The sequence below is a fragment of the Contarinia nasturtii genome, unplaced genomic scaffold (genome assembly GCF_009176525.2).
Source record: "Contarinia nasturtii isolate CC-2019 unplaced genomic scaffold, AAFC_CNas_1.1 Cnas_scaffold_129, whole genome shotgun sequence".
In the NCBI taxonomy this organism is placed as follows: Eukaryota; Metazoa; Arthropoda; class Insecta; order Diptera; family Cecidomyiidae; genus Contarinia; species Contarinia nasturtii.
Window position 1 is genome coordinate 6,271,812 of NW_022197486.1, and position 16,823 is coordinate 6,288,634.

Here is a 16,823-nt window from a genome sequence, read left to right on the forward strand (position 1 = left end):
AAAAGTATTAAATTGTCACATTGCTGGGTTCTTTTTTATCCTTTTTTTGTGTGATTCATTTATCCATTTATTTAAGTCATCCCTTGTGGCACTCAGCCATTAGTTAATTTAATTTAAATTCAATTGGCCCATTTAAGATTTTCATACCATACAAATAAATGGGCATGAATATGCAACAAATATGTGGGAGATTATAATGTTAAACGTTTTTATGAATTTTTCTATCTTTTAAAAACCATGTTATCACGATCCAATGCACAATGAAATCAAAGCAACATTTTTTAAGATAAACATCACGATTTTCTTTGGATATGTATCTTATGTTAACATTCACTTAATCTATCTTATCATTATTTGTATTAAAAAAATGTATTAGCTATCGAATAACAGACAATAAGATAAGGATATTATGTATTAGAAGTGTTATCGCAAAGTTCGCTTGTAATCTCAAAAAAAGGAACAGAGAATTCCGCCGATTTACCGAAATGGCACATCCATTAACATTAAATTAATCAATAGATGGCCGGTCATTAGATACGACGCGCATTCATGACATATATTGTTCGTACTCGTGCTGCAAATTCGTTCATATATCAATATATTGTGAATCAGTAATGTGCGAAGGGGGGAGGGGGGGGGGGGTTAACCCTTCGTCAAATTTAGTTTTTCTCTAATAAACAATCTGTTTTTTTTTTTTCAATTGATGTCGCTTAGTCATAATTTTAAAGAAGCACATTTTACTTGCAAAGATGGTACTTTTTCCAAGCAAAATTGTTTAACATCATTGTCAGACCAGTTTCTTCAAAACAAGTATATTCTTTATTCGTGTTGATAATGGTACTGGATTCTTTATTAGTAGTTTTATTACCAAAGTAAGTAAGTTTATGATTAATTAAACGATTAGTAATACATTCTAATTTGATAAATTATGTGTCCTACCTTCAAATTGACGAGTCATTTGATTAAATTCATTTTTTTTTAAAATGAAGTGAATCTGCATGGAAACTGGTTTCAATGTCTGGAACTGTATGTTTCATGGCATAGCACGAAATCGAATCAATTACGATTTGATAAACATTCGTCATTTGAACGTAGCCAAGTGTGTTTGTTTAACCACATCTACAGTGTTTCACTATCTTTCATTTTGCTTATTTGTTATCTCAATTTTTTAAAAGAATTATACATATATTGAAAATCACGTCTCTTTATGTATTGAATAGGTTAATTTGATACAATCGATTATTTTTTTATATTTACTTTTCAGACACAGTTAATCACAAGTTGAACAAATCGTTGTTTATATTCGAAAAAATTGTCAGAATAATGAAGTCTCTTTTGAATAATATAATTCGAATTTTGTTAACGATCCAATGTTGGTATTGCCCAAGTGTATTTGCTTTGGATAAATTTGAAACTAGTGATTATTATGGGAACGAACCAATATTTGCTCATGTTGTGAGTGCTTTGAGTGATAAGTGGGCAAACATTAAAAAGTATCTCTTAGTAAATTATCAAATGTAATAATTTTCTTCTTGAAAAAACTTTAGATATTTCGTCATGGCGAAAGAAATATAGAACGATCGTATCCCAATGATCCATATATTAATGAGACTCATTGGACTGGTGGATTTGGAGCACTCACAAATGTAAGTAAAGGACCGATTGAATCGAGAGAAAAAACAATATGTAATGAATATTTTCCATGGTGTAGAATGGTAAAACAGAAGTATACAAATTGGGTAAATATTTGCGGCAACGATATAACAAATTGGTCGGAGAGAAATACTCAAAAAATGCGGTTTACATTCATAGTACCGATTTTGATCGAACGTTAATGAGTGCTCAGGTTCTGGCCGCTTCTTTATTTCCACCAGTTGGCAACGAAATTTGGAGTGCGGACATTAAATGGCAACCAATACCAGTGCACAGTCAACCATTAAACCAAGAACTTCTTATGCCACATAGTATTCCGTGTGCACGTTTTCGGTACTTATTTGGAACGTACATAAATTCACCGGAATACAAAGCAGTTTTTCAAAAGCATCGTTCGTTAATTCAATATTGGGAAGAAAAATCCGGAAAATCACTCAAAGTTTATAGTGATTTTCTACATTTATACGATACACTGTATATTGAACATCAAAAAGGATTACAGTGAGTTTAATCAACGATAAAAAAAAAACAATTCAAAAATTCCAAATTATTAAATAAATCTCTTTGCATGCGTATTAGTCTTCCAAAATGGGCTTCCGATGCGCTTCACACAAATAATACGTTGAAATATCTGGCACTTTTTGAAATGATGGCACTCACACATTCAACGGAACTTAAGAAGTTAGAAGCTGGTTTTTTTATCAAAGAAATTTTGGATCGTTTTACAAATAAATCATTGGAAACTCTCAAACCTGATCGGTCTTTATGGTTATATGCGGCGCATGACGTATCTATGATAAACATTTTAATCGCTTTAAACTTATATGATGTAATTCAAGCTTTATTTATTATTCGTCAAACAAAACATAAGAGTTTAATTATTTTTTTTATTTCGTTCTATTTTGTAGTCATTCACACCGCTGTTTCGACCATTTTATGCATCGAGCTTACATTTTGAACTGTATCAAAATGCTGGCAATTTTTCTATTCAAATGTTTTTTCGACAAACAAATAAAAAAGCGATTGTTCCGTTGAAAATTCCAAATTGTGGTACACCATGTTCATTGAACACATTCTACAAATTGTACAGAGATATTTTACCAACGAAATTTGAAGATTATAATTTGGCATGTAAACATCCCCAAAAGGAAAACAATCAATTAACTTCTTTTATGTATTTGTCAACATCTGGGGGACAGACACCAATAAATGCTACTTTTTCTCACATTTTTTGTATAGTTTTGATAATACGATTCTATTTTACAAATTGCAAATAACCTGTAATTAAAAATTCTAATTTTTCATTGAAAGAAAATAAAGTTTGCTAATGGTGTCTCTCCTCTAGATCATCATTGAAATAATTTCAAACGAATGAAATAAATAATCGTGGATTTTACTTCTTTTTTTTCTTCTTTAAATTGCAAAAAAAATTGGTTCAAGACTCCCCGAGAAGGAGTCATGAAATGTTTTCGAAAATAATACAATTTTTCACATAAATCGTTCAACAATGGAGCAAATACGTCGCATTGGAATATTGCAAATAACATAAACGTTTTCGCTCATTCATTAATTGGTCCGATAAATTGTGTTTCACCTTCCAAAGGATGTAAAAATATAGTGCAATGAACCATTTCAGATCCGGAGTCGATTCTCTTTCGATATGCAAATGATTTATTTATACGGATGTGTTGTCATTCTCTATCGCTTACTAATTACCAATTAAATTGGATAACTCAAACGTGCTGATCACCATACATTATTTATAATCAAGCAAAAACGTTCATCAAGCTTTTCCATTTATCTCATTTATATTAATGTGGAATGAACATAAACCGCCCGAACACTATCGAAATATAAATGTAACACATCTAATAGTATATCTTTGTGTATCCAACTAATGAATACATTCACAAATGAACACTATAATTATATGTGTTGCACATTGAACGGAGAATGACATTCTCACTTACACTGCCATTTTTGATAATTGGTTTTTTTTTCTCATCATCTTCTTAACTTGTCACCTTTTTTTTCACCCTTCACTGCAGTTTCATTAAATCGCATTTTGTCACATTGAAAAATGAATTTGTAGAATATCCCATTAATCGGGCACATTGATTAATCTATGTCTTTTTGAAAGTCTGCCAAGTCTCACCCAAAGATCTAGATAAAAACATGGCATCTGATATGTTCATTTTTTTTCTTCTTCCTTCGTCTAAATTGGCTTAAGTGACAACGATTTTGTTGAAAAAGAAAGTTTTTGGAGTATTAAAATTTCATGCTTGTTAAACTTGTTCGATGATTTGAATCCCAAAAAACTTACACTATATATTTCTTCCAGTTTTTTTTCGTCGTAGTTTGATGCGCTTAAGCATTTTTCATTGTTTTTCAAATGTATACATTTTTATTTTTCCCGCATAACATCAAACCGATTGCAGAGCAAGTATTTTCGGCTTACACCTGAATTCCGGACCAAAACTTTTCTTTTCAAACAAAATGCATGTAAATTTCGCTTTCAGTAGTCGATAATGTGGTGTTTTTGTTTTTGTTTTTGCTGTAAATTGAGCTTACTGCAGCACAATTTCTTCGGGGTCATACGAATTTTACATCTTTCCTTTTCCATTTCAAGTGTATATATATATACAGCTTATGATGAAATATATGAGAAAAATGTGCAGACTGGAATTTTAAGTGAATTACTCTTTTAAGACGTTGCCAAAAAAGTATGTGTTAGTCCTTAAATATGAAATATTCTGTGCCATGTTTGGCATATAATCCATTGTCCATTCTTATGAATTGAATTTGCAAACGAAGTGAAGTGCGAAGCAATGAAAAGCCAAAACTCAACGGCCAAAGAATTTATATGGAAGAGATTAACGATTATGAAAATAGATAAGTGAATTTACAAATTTAAGTTAAATTCTTGCCATCAATCGACAAGCTGAACGAAATTAAGATGGTCAAAAAGTTTATAACAAGTAAATAGTTTGTTACTAAGGAAAGAAAATAAGAAATTAAATGTGTTGATCAACTTAAGCTGTGCTTATAATTTTTAGGGTTTTGTTAATGGCCTGACACTCTTCAAATGTCAAGACCACATTGTTTACGTCAACAATTTCATTACGCATTCAATTTTTTTTATATCACTTTTTCTTTGAAAACAGTCATTTCACTAAATGGTGCATTCTTGAGATGGAATCTATTTTTGAGCAAAAATTGTTTTTTTTTTTGTTTTAATTCATTACTTTTTTGTATAAATACTTTTAGAAAGAGTAGTATGACGAGGCAATTTCAATTCGTATATATTTTTATTAAAACAATGGTCAACAAATTACATTTCAACGTGAAAAATTTGATTGATAAGAATTGACTAACCAATGGTAAGCAATAGGATTGCTGTAATCAGAACAACAACTGCAAATGGCATCACTACACGCGATGCAGATGAAGATACGTTATCAATTACACCGTTCACTCCAATGAATCTAATTCGTCCTTCGATTGCTGGATAGATCGATTCAAAGCGACGTATGTAATTAATCACTGCGTCTAAATCTTTGATCTTCATATCAACAGCTTTATACGGCTAAAACACAAGATTCAGCATTAGATATAATTAGGAGATTTAAAAAAAGAAAAACGAAGCATATGTATCTTAAATTAAAATATAAAACTTACTTTGAACATAGAAAAACCATCACCCCCTTCGTATAAGAATGCATTGAGAATAACTCCATAGATTTTCTGTTCATCAAGTGGTTCGTATGCCGGTACACTACAGTTGGCACACAACACTTCAACAGAATGAACACGTTGGCCCTCTTCTTTCTGCAGATTGAAAACGACACGCAAACCAGACATTTGCAAATAGCCTCGCGTATAATCACCAAGTACGAATCCTTTCATTGTATGCTCTAAAGCTTCTTTCACTTCACGTCCAGGAATGCGCACAATACACAATGTATGTTGAAATGGTAATATTGTTGAAAGTGTGAATTTTGAAAGATTTCCAATTGAAGCACCACTACGAATTCCCCCAGCATTGATAAAAGCAATTGAAGCATCCGTCCATGCGGCATCTGATCTATCATACATTTGTACGCCATTATAGACCCATGCATCAGTTATCAAATTTCCAATATTACAATCGAAATCACGACAATCTCTTTTTAATTCAACTTTTGAATAGGTAATAATATCTTTGGTTAGAGCTTCAACACTTGGACGATATTTGGCCAATAATTCAAGTACTTCTGCATCTTGTGGTATTTGATAATCTAATAATATGGGGTGACCACTCCAACGAATCAAGTTTCCGTCCTCATCGAACTGAAATAAAGAATGCAGCGATTAAGAGAAAAACCTTAAGAAAAACATTCGGATCTACATACACTCAATTCTAGCTTGCCCAAGTATTTTGCATAACAAGACGCTTGGACAACAGGAACTTTTTTCCCATTTGGCTGTTCAATTATGGTTGGATATGGGCCGAGTGGTTTGTCATTTGGATCGGGCGGTGTTCCGGTGTATAAAAAGGTATGCGAATGTGCTCCCACAACTAAATCGATCAGCGGACATTCTCTCGCTATTTCCTGATCCACGACATAACCCGAATGACCCAATGCAATGATTATCTTAACGCCTTGACTCGTCAATGTCTCTGCTTCCTTACTGAAATATTAAAACATGTATATTTGGTGTTCATCAAACTTTAGTTACGAACTTGAAGAAAACTACGTTGGTATACGTACTTGATCGCAGTGATTTCGTTTGAAAAAATAACATCTTCGCTTTTTGATATATTCTTTGTATCCGGTGTTATGTATCCAATGACTCCAACCTTTGTGCCATTCACATTAAACACAACTGATGGCCGCACCGAATGAGTTTGCATCAGAGGATGATCGTCCGGAATATCCAAATTGGCCACAGCTATCGGGAAACTGACGTTGCTCAAAAACGGCAAAAGTCCATTTATTCCCAGATCGAAATCATGATTTCCTAACGTCTTTACACAAACAGATATTTTATTACAATTCAAATTGAAATAATTCAAGAATTTTTGTTTAGCTAATAGAGTGAATCATTCACACAAATGATGCAACGATAAATCGCAATAGCAAAAGGGGGTTTTTCGCTTATCGCCTATTTCTTTTCGGCTGGGGGATTTTTAAATTATCATTGTTTGATTCAGCTTATCTTCGATGTAAGATTATTCATATGGGTATATAAGGTTTGACCGAAAACGAAACGAAATCAATTCAAAGTGTTCAGTCAGTTTGTTTGGTGAATTACAAACACTTTAAAGCCAAAAAGTCAAAATGAATTTCAAATTATTCTTCTTATTCGCCACGGTCCTCTTTCTTGGCATAACATTCAATGCCGCACCAGTTGAAGGTAAGAGCTATTAAAAGTGATTTTTGAAAATCCTATTTTCAAGTAAATTCTTTTTGAATTCGAATACAGCTGTGACATGCGCATCGCAAGGTGGACCCGCAGCGTGTCGTCCATACTGCATTTTAAATGGGCACAAAAGCGGATATTGCAATTCGAAAGGAAATTGTGCATGCACCAACTGAGGCGGACAGCAGAGCATCGTTCTATGGATCTTTCCGGCAAACCGATATCGATATCAAGAAAAAATATGTCCCGACCAAATTTTGAGCTCCCAAATTTAATATTGAATGTATCCTTGTATGATTTCTTCCTTTTGTCAATTAAAAATATGGTATATTTTTTGATAGCCTGATAGATTTTTTGATTGCATTTGACGCTTTTGAAACCTATAACTTACTTTTTTTGAATATCAGTGTTTCAAGATTTGCATGTGCAAATAAATAGAAAGTGTTATATAGAATACATGCTGACACCGGTAGGTCTATTTAAACTCAAATGACACGTGAAATATTTAATCACATTCAATTATTGTATGATTTTCTAGAAGATTTCTTATCATAACTATCTTATATTACTGAGATTTTATGGCTTTAACCTTCTTTTTTTCTTTTATCCAAAAATCATTATCACTTTTTATAGTTTTATTTTGTTTACCTAACTATGGCCAAACATTTCGCAAAAGTCATTGTTTGAATACCTTAACACCATAAATAAAACTGATAAATGACAAAAGAATTTCTACCAAAATATGACTTCATAAGATTTTCCATTGGTATCTTTTTTAAGAGAACTTTTCAAAATCTAATTTTCGTAAAAATGCTTATGTAATCTGTCTAATGCTAATTATTGTTTCGATCAATATTTGTTTTTTATCCTTTGCATTTTCGAGTAAATTACGAATAATGTGATCATTGTCACGCTAATATTGCTAAAAGCGATACCTGCTTTTGAAGGCTATTTATCTAATCGAAATATCAGTACGTACGGCAACATCCGGTTTCAATATGTTCATGAATTCCGATGCAATTTTGTCTTTGAACATTTGAAAATAAGGTGTTCCACTGTATGTATCGCCTCCATTTAGAAACATAACCGGCAACCCATTCCTTGTCTGATGATCGTTTCGATATCGTTTAATGAGAGTTGCAGCTCGCGCAAATCCACCGTAGCATTTGTGTTCTAGAGCCTTTTCCGGTGAACATTCACTGCCGGAATCTGACATTTCTTCGAAGTGTGCGTGCAAATCATTATTGTGCAACAGGATGAAATCCAATGCAGACTCTTTATTTTCAATTGGAACGGCACTCGCTACCGAAGCCACTAACAACAAAACAATACTAAATTTGATTAATTTCGACATTATTCGCAAACAAATTTCAATTTCAAAATATGCACAGTTGATAAAATACAGTCGTTTACGTTGAATATCTCAAAATGAATTAAAAAGCTACGTTTTAAATGTATCTTATTCACTAGATATATTGTGCCATTCAATTTCACACGTATAATAATTATATGGTTCTCATTAAACAATAATGTGGCCTGATATCTCCACAGTTTGAAATGGTAACATGAGAATACATTTGAAAAATAAAAATATGTTTCACATGATAACACTGTCGCAATTAATGTGATCATCTTTTGCAGGTGTGATTCGGATGTTTAAACAGACATTTTTGAAAAATCGAATAATTACTAATGACTAAAGCGACTTACGTAGGTAATTGAAACAAGACCAAAGCCTATACTTTCTACAATAATATAAATATAAATTGTGGTAAAAAAATCGGTGAACGTTGGTGCAAAGTAGAAAATTCAGAAAACTTTTCGCGCCAAAAGTAACATTCTTTTTCTGAAATTTTAACACTTTCTCCATTAAATACCAAAAGTGTTTTAAACATTTTATTTATTTTATGCTGTAAGACTCTTTATTTTTTTTGAAACTACTTAAAAATTGGCGTGAAATAGCTTCATAAATATCGTTATATTTGTAGAAACAGTAATCTCATAAGATTCTATTTCTGGATAGAAGATGGAAAATAATCCAATTAAAAGATCTTATTGGATTTTCAAATGCATAACCTGATGTTACTCGTGTTCAATGTTTGAGTTGAAAACTAGATGGCGAGACAAGTTTTTTTTTGTTTTGATTTATTTTCTCATATGCATGCATCACGCTATATTTATTGTTTTTATTGAATTTGATGTTGTATTTTTTCAATGCAAGTCATTGTGACCATATGATTCTTATGTTGAAGTATTTTCAATTTTCTTTGTCGAAGAAATGAACAATGTATCAATGTTTTTTACATGAAATGCTGTCCATGACGATACATAATCGAATTGAAGTGGAAAAAAGTGCTCAGTAGTGTGAAGAAGAACTTGTTCAACTTTTGCCAATTCGTGCATGTGTTAGAGTGTGATTTAATGTGCACAAATAAAGAAGATGTCTTGGTTTTTGTTGCGATTTTTTTTAATTCCATTTTTTCATTGCCAATTTTCGACGAAATAATTTCTTCGTCTTTGTCAATATGCCAAGAAATTTTTGTGAGAAGAGAAAAATTCGCTGTAAAACATCTCGTTAATTTTGATTTAATTGAATGCCAATCAGTTATCAAATCTCAATAATGGTAATAATGAAGCATTAAACATTTTATTATCGCGATTACAGTATTTCAGTTTATATGTTAAGATTATTTGATTCATTCCCGAGCACAAAAAAAGTTACTGAATATTTTGTGACGAATTGACTGGAAAAATAAACAACCTTAATAAGTTAATCAAATTTAGCTGCCAAGTAGACTATAATTACAGTATGTTTCATTATAGAGAGAGGTTGATTTAACTACCACAAATTTCAAATATCCTAAAAATGTTTTTGGTGTTGCCATATGAGACTCTAAGCTACTACGCCAATTAACAATGACAGCTCTCAAATCAGTACAGTGTTTGTTGTGCAACGAAAACATTATTTCCGAACATTTTCATTCACGGTTTGAAGCCGTTTTTCTGCATTTGCATCCAAAAGGACAAAGAATGTCGATCACATCGACTGCTAAATACATTAAAAAGTCAAAAGGGTTCGTAATAAAGTGAATCCAGCAGTATAAGCATGAAAAAAAAGTGAACGACCAGCCCAATCTGAAGCCAAACTGAGCCTCCTCGCAACAGGAAGATAAACGGAGAGTCAAGTTGTTCGATAAAAATTTAGGTATGTTGTTGAGGTATAGAGGTCTCGCGCTCTACTATCAGGAGAAGATTAGATGTTGCCGGTGTTCGTTATCGCAGTAAATTGAAGAAACCGCTTTTGACAGAAAACCAGAAGAAAAAGGCACTGACGGGGCAAAGCAAAATTCAACAAGAGATTGGAGCGAAGTTATATACACTGACGAGTCATTCTTTTGGCTGGTGAATAGCACTACCCATGCCTAGTCTAGAGCCCAAAAGAGAATGGTCGTTCGCACGGTAAAGTATCCGAAAAAGGTGCATGCTTATGGTTGCTTTTGTGAAGCTGGTTTTGGAAAGTTGACCATATTCACGGGGATTCCAAGCGCCGTGAGGATGAACCAACATTATTCATCGACACAGTTACCCATCGCTAAGAAGTTCTATGGCAACCACAATTCGAATTGGCTTCTATTAGAAGACAACGATCCAAAACACAAAAGTCGTCTATGCAATGCTTGGAAAGAGGAAAATGACATTAAACAAATGGACTGGCCGCCACAGTCACCCGATTGCAATCCGAACGAAAATTTTTGGGCTATTATTAAGGCATGGCTTCGTGGTAAAACATACCGCAATTTGAAGCAGCTCAGTTCATTCATTCAGCGCCAGTGGAAAGGTTTTCAAAGCGAATATGCTGAAAATTTGAGCAAAAGTATGCCGAATAGATGTGCCTGTGTGATCGAGAAGGCAGGAGAATGGATTAAATATTAATTTGTGGCGCCGTAGCTTAGATACTAAATAGAATGTATATAAAATAATTTTGTAAAACTCTTGAGTTTTATTATAAAAAATCAACCTCTCTCTATAATGAAACATACTGTAAATGTAATAGTCAAGCGATAGTCAAAATGTTTCAAAATAATCGACTAGCTGACTAAATGACCCAGAGCGTAAGACGAGTTGTTTCTTTGCCGGAAACTGGTAGTCAAGAATTTCTCTCGAGATTTGATTGCGGTACTCTTGAATTCCGTGTTCAAGAATTTCTATTTAAAACAAAATCAAACCTTTAAATTGGTTAAATGAATTTGAATCAAAATTTTTCAATAAATTTCGACTCACTCCGCCTTCAAATTTATAACTTTTTAACGATGCAATTGAGTATGCATATTTTAGGTGAGATATACTTAAAAAATTTAGCCAAAAAATGTGGCACAAAAACGTTTTTTTAATGTTTTAATACGATTTCAGATCATTTTCAGCAAAAGATGCTGGTAATGCTTTGGTAGAAAGTAAACTGCTTCCAAATATCCAAAATCAAAAATAGGATCGAAATTGATTTAAAACAGTTCAAAACAAAAGAAAACATGTTGGACAGATGGTCACAGCTATTTCTGTTGTCATCACAATCCCAAATAGTATCCCACTTATATGAGACACTCAGTATATGGCATTAATTTAATTTTAATGAGCTTATTAACTAGCTTTGTTCTTATTTCTCGTTGAAAGCACTCATCAGGGCGCTATTTCACCAAAAAGTTTCACATGAGATTTTCTCACAATATATTTTAAATGAGAACCTTCAATAAATTTTAAAATATTCTCAAGAACTTATTGAAAAAATCACATTTATTTAAAAAAAAAAATCGTAGTCACATTCTTAGTAAAACTTTTTGGTGAAATTGGTCCCAGTTTTATTTCTTCATCCCCATTTATGGAACGCTCTATTTTTTCATGTGTTGAATTCCATTTGTTTGTGGAATTTGATGGAACAGAGCCAAACGTACATATCTTATCCATACTGCTCAATATGTATATACGTGGTATTTTTCTGGAATTTTTCCTTGCGCCGATATTGCTTTCGCACTCTATTCAAAAGCTCGATAAACCAAAATTCTAAAATAAAAAAATTCCGGAAGCCCGACCATTTCATTCGTTTCGATCATATTAAAAGAAAATAATGAAGAATAAAGTGAAGAATGAGTGAAAAAATATGTGTGATAACTTGTGTGCTTTGTATATGCTTTGATTGTGAGATTTTCCATGCGTTCGTTTCAAACACCGTACGATTAAAATTGTAGTTGAACGAACGAACAAAGAGTGAAGCCAACTGAACGCCGCTAGGGTAAAATGAAAAGCGAAGAATGCAGTCTATTTGCTTAGCATCTAATTGGTTTCTTCACAATAAGGAATATTTATTTGTGTCATAGATGCTTTATTATCGCATGTTTCGTGACTCACGTTCAATTTTCCATGTGTATTGCCATCATCCATTTTATGAGAACAAGAATATTTGCAACTGTGTGCATTTCGCGACGTGACTGTGGCACCTAATTAAAGACTCTATAGCACTGGAACTTTATGAAACTCAAATTGAATGCGAAAATGCAGGCTTGCAAACACTTGCAAAAAGTGAGAATGAGATGATGAAGAAAAGTAAAGGCGTAAAAAAAGGCTCATCGTTAAAATGAAATTGCCAAAAGCGAGCATGGCAATAGCACATCGAATCCAATAAATCGGTGATTAAATTAATTGAATTATAATCATTTTGGAAATATTGGAGCTTAACGCAGCGCACCGTTAATGTGGCATATATCATCTGGTGCACGTTTTATCTCCGAGCAACATGCAACCAATTAATATTGGTGTAGAATAAAGGCTTTCAGCCTCAGCCTCCCTGCCACTTTTCTTCAGCCCCCTATTTTCCATTACAATTTCTAAATCAATAAAGTTTAAGAAATAAAATTTATATCGCATTGATATATTCCCCAGATATAACGAAGACAAAGAACGTTTGTATTTCAGGTGTGACCCGACTAAACTAGGCATATCACGACAACGTACGAGCATTGCAAATAATTTTCAATTTCAACGTTGCCAAATTTAAATATTCAAGCAGTTTAAAACGGTTGGAATGTGTAAAAGTGTTATATTTACAGCGTTCGGCCTCGATAATAACGTTGCTTTAATTTGTCTTCTGGGTTCGGTGCGCGCTTTTATTCGCACAAATGCGTGCCCATGCTTATTTATTATATTTATTCACATTTACGAATGCCAACAATGTTTTATGATGTTTTTTTTTCGTACTCTCATGTTGTACACACTTCGTATCGCTATTATTATTACTTCTTATGTTGTTGTCGTTACGTTCGAATTTGGAGTGTGTGTGTATGTGCTGGATGGCGCCGTGACAGTCGCGTTTATTTTCACAACTCCAGGCATAGTCTCGGCGCACGCACTTACTGCAATTCGTTAAATTTTTGAAATCATGTATCATCGTTAATTATAAAAAATTGCCTATTTAGCATTCTAAATGCTGTCGCTCCGAATGCCAGACAGCAATAATATCTGTTCACACTCAAAAACCTTTTTCCGATTGCACACTGTGTACCGTTTTTCTTTCTTTCTCGTTCGTTTCGAGGTGGCAGTATCTAACTTGTGGCCAAATCAAGGAAAAAACACATAAAATTTTACGATAAAAAAAGGGAAAGAGCGTCAATAATAATAGAACTGGCAAATGTTGAATATGTGAAAAGGGGAAAAAAGTAGTAAAGGATAGAAGGAAAAATAGAGCGAAAGTGCTAGACATAGGGTAAGCTATATTTGGAAAAGAGATGACACAACAAACGTATATTGGATCGTTCAATTTACCTGTGATCACAAATATTATATGTGAATATTTGGAATAGCGTTAAAGATATTTACACCTGAAATTCCCAAAGCACATTTTTTCGCAAGATTGCCAATAAAAAAAAATAAGAATCACCTTTTATTTTTATCGTTATTATTCGAATCGTTCCTGGTGCTTTCAGTTTTCGCTTATAAATCATCGAAAATTAAAATCAGGTTTTGCAGCAATACTGTTAAATTGAAATGATAAAGTTATACATGACAAAATAAGGTATGAAAATTAAATGCCAACTAAGAGAATAATAAACATCCGGAAAACCATATTGCAAAATGTTTACAATTTAAATGGATGTGACATGTTACCATTTTGTTGCATATTATTTGTTGTGTTAAAATCTAGTCGGAGAGATATTTGGATGCTGTAGAATAAAAACAGCATATTATACAACTTCATATCAAAGCGAAACAAGACATTTTTGTCCATGTAAATTCGTCATATCAATTACAACAACAAATCTATATAAACAAAAACTTCTCGCTTTGATTTGATGTGAAACTGTATAAAATGCTACATTTATTCTAGAGCACATGTTTGTATTTAAAATTATTCGCATTTGCATGTGTTTGTGAAATTTGCATGTGTTTGTTTCAAAATTATTCGCAAGACATCTTTGCTTCGAACTTAATATATCTTGAAAATGTAGGATCTTTATCACGGGGGACGTAAGAGGCAACTCAATATTAAAATTTTGGATGTATTTGGTTGCAAGCGTCACTGAAAAGAACAATGCCAAAAAGTGAGCCAGCTGTCATTGCTTGCAAATTTGTTAAACCCTGCGGCTATCATAACAAAACAGCGTACGTTTAATTCACGATTTAATTCTTATTTGCGATCATGCATGCGATGCAAATGTGCCGTTTGAGAGTTAAACGCACTCTGCTCAGTTATGACAAATGTAGGGTTGGACAAACTCTCAGTCAAAAACTGCTGGCTCACTCGTTATATGAAACATTGACATCGTTCTTTATATCAAATGATTTTCACAGTGGGATCTTCCAATGAAGTGTTTTCTACTTATTTGGTTTTTATGTAAAGATCACCCCCCTCCCCCTAGCGAATTCTAACCCCCAAAAAATTCAAAGAATTCTTTTAATTTGCTAGAGTTTTTAATTGAAAAGTGGAGAGCATTTTTTTGCTCAACAAGTTTGAATATTGGAAAATTTCTTTCGATTTGCTAGAATGTTTTTCCACAATCAACGAATATGGTAGGTACTGACAAGTTAATGCATATAGAGTATAGAATTTCATTATTTATATAACATTGATTTCATTCTAATGGTAAGCAAATTAAAATGTAATATCCTCATCTCACGACAAGTTCAGCAAATATGATAAGATGGAAAATTATTCTTCTTTTCACTAGCTTTAACAGAAACAGTGTATCGCACGTGGAAAATTTTCCAATATTTTATAATTAATTAGAGTGGATTAAAACTTGTTATAATGCCATAATAAATAGAAATTGTTATTTTTTAGTGTGAATTCAGTTTATTTTAATTCGCCGTTGAAGCAAGTTGCAAAATGTCCCTTGGACATGGAGTTTTAACGTATATTTTCTCGAAGTGTTCAAAATGTGTTTGTCTGATTTCAAAAAGTTCTTTATTTTTGAAATGGCAGAAATTGTTTCGATTCTTAAATAAATCGATTTTATTTCGATTTCTTGAAGAGTCAAATGTGCATTTGATGGCCATGTTCAATCATAAAGGCAATAGAAATTATACTGCACCTTTAATTATTTATTTTTTTATTTAAGGTTTAAATAAATACAAATTTCAAATGAATTGGAATAATATGTACGCTTGACGTTTCGGTCGTTGTACATTTGGTTGGATGATTGTGGTCCTTTCTGTGTTGTCCATAATTCACACATTCGATTTGTTGTAATCATCAAGTTGTTTGATTTTTGATCGATCCATTTGTTTTTGCTTAAAGCTACCGTTAAGTCACGTCACATTGCGCTATTTAATCGTCACTAAATTCTCATTGATTAATAAATATACTTCAATTGTCCTTTGTGTGGACGTTAAAATAAAGGTTATATTGAAAGGCATGTTTTTTGCATTATTCATTATGTCATGCAAGACCAATATTCTACACGGGATATTGAACAATATTCACATTTTTAAATGTATTTGATTGCAAGCGTTACTGACTGAAAATTTTCAGATCATTTTTAGATGTGTAATATTGCGTCACAGTGGGAACTTCCAAAAAAAGTGTTTTGTTCCTATGTGAATGTACATATCATTTGTATTGAGAAAACAGTTGCCAACTATGGAAGTTCCCCTTGGAATATATCAAGTATCGGATCACAACGTATAATGTCTTTGGCTGAATGTTTTGCAAAAGTTTTAAGAAACAGAAGATATTTATGTACGTTGCCATTTAATATAAAGTAAAAAGAAAACCCGAATAGAAACGATACCACCGAGACACAGACGGCGTGTGTGTATGTGTTTTCGGAAAATGATTTCAAGCTCAGACGGAAGGTGGAATGGAAAATACATAAAATCGTTTTCGCTGTGCACATAAATCACACAAATAGCTTTTAAATATAGGCGTACATACCTATGCATAGGATCTCTCACTATCTTATATTGGCATCGATGCAATACAACACCAAATGTTTAACTATTTTATCCTGTGCGTAGTATGCAGACATATCGTTACATGTGAAAAACATTTTCCAAATATCATACGCGAAACATGCCGAAGAAAAGAATTTATTTGCAATACGAACAGGTGAGAGAATTTGAAACATGGCTGCAATCAGCACATACGCATAAGTACCGGATGAAATAGACCAAAGTTACAGAATCGTAACATTTCAAAATTTTGAATTTACATGTAGTACGTTCTTTTTTTTAAAAACCAAAAATGCGTGAAAAATTCAAGATATTCGAAGAATCTTTTTGGT

At 32.8% G+C, this 16,823-nt stretch overlaps 2 protein-coding genes across 2 annotated transcripts; one reads left to right on the plus strand and one right to left on the minus strand.

Annotated features, from left to right (window-relative positions):
- The first annotated feature begins 1,267 nt into the window (after nucleotides 1-1,267).
- Nucleotides 1,268-3,049, plus strand: LOC116346276 (prostatic acid phosphatase-like). The gene is made up of 5 exons (XM_031776224.1): nucleotides 1,268-1,455; nucleotides 1,548-1,646; nucleotides 1,712-2,154; nucleotides 2,233-2,482; nucleotides 2,562-3,049. Exons 1-5 carry the CDS (start codon nucleotides 1,324-1,326, stop codon nucleotides 2,928-2,930), a joined length of 1,293 nt encoding a protein of 430 aa, XP_031632084.1. The 5' UTR covers nucleotides 1,268-1,323; the 3' UTR covers nucleotides 2,931-3,049.
- A 1,934-nt stretch (nucleotides 3,050-4,983) lies between these two features.
- On the minus strand, nucleotides 4,984-8,471 carry LOC116343471 (protein 5NUC-like). Its single transcript, XM_031771524.1, has 5 exons — nucleotides 8,036-8,471; nucleotides 6,405-6,661; nucleotides 6,045-6,324; nucleotides 5,332-5,982; nucleotides 4,984-5,239 (listed from the first exon to the last, which is right to left on the minus strand). Exons 1-5 carry the CDS (start codon nucleotides 8,408-8,410, stop codon nucleotides 5,024-5,026), a joined length of 1,779 nt encoding a protein of 592 aa, XP_031627384.1. The 5' UTR covers nucleotides 8,411-8,471; the 3' UTR covers nucleotides 4,984-5,023.
- Nucleotides 8,472-16,823: the final 8,352 nt, after the last annotated feature.

Bases quoted from the DNA above. Each gene is read 5' to 3' on its own strand.
- LOC116343471 (XM_031771524.1), bottom strand. From the start codon at position 8,410: ATGTCGAAATTAATCAAATTTAGTATTGTTTTGTTGTTAGTGGCTTCG. The intron at 6,662-8,035 runs GTACGTACTGAT...GTTTGTGTAAAG, and splicing joins TATTGAAACCGGATGTTGCC to ACGTTAGGAAATCATGATTT. The intron at 5,983-6,044 runs GTATGTAGATCC...TCTTTATTTCAG, and splicing joins TGGGCAAGCTAGAATTGAGT to TTCGATGAGGACGGAAACTT.
- LOC116346276 (XM_031776224.1), top strand. From the start codon at position 1,324: ATGAAGTCTCTTTTGAATAATATAATTCGAATTTTGTTAACGATCCAA. The intron at 1,647-1,711 runs GTAAGTAAAGGA...TCCATGGTGTAG, and splicing joins GATTTGGAGCACTCACAAAT to AATGGTAAAACAGAAGTATA. The intron at 2,483-2,561 runs GTAATTCAAGCT...TCTATTTTGTAG, and splicing joins TCGCTTTAAACTTATATGAT to TCATTCACACCGCTGTTTCG.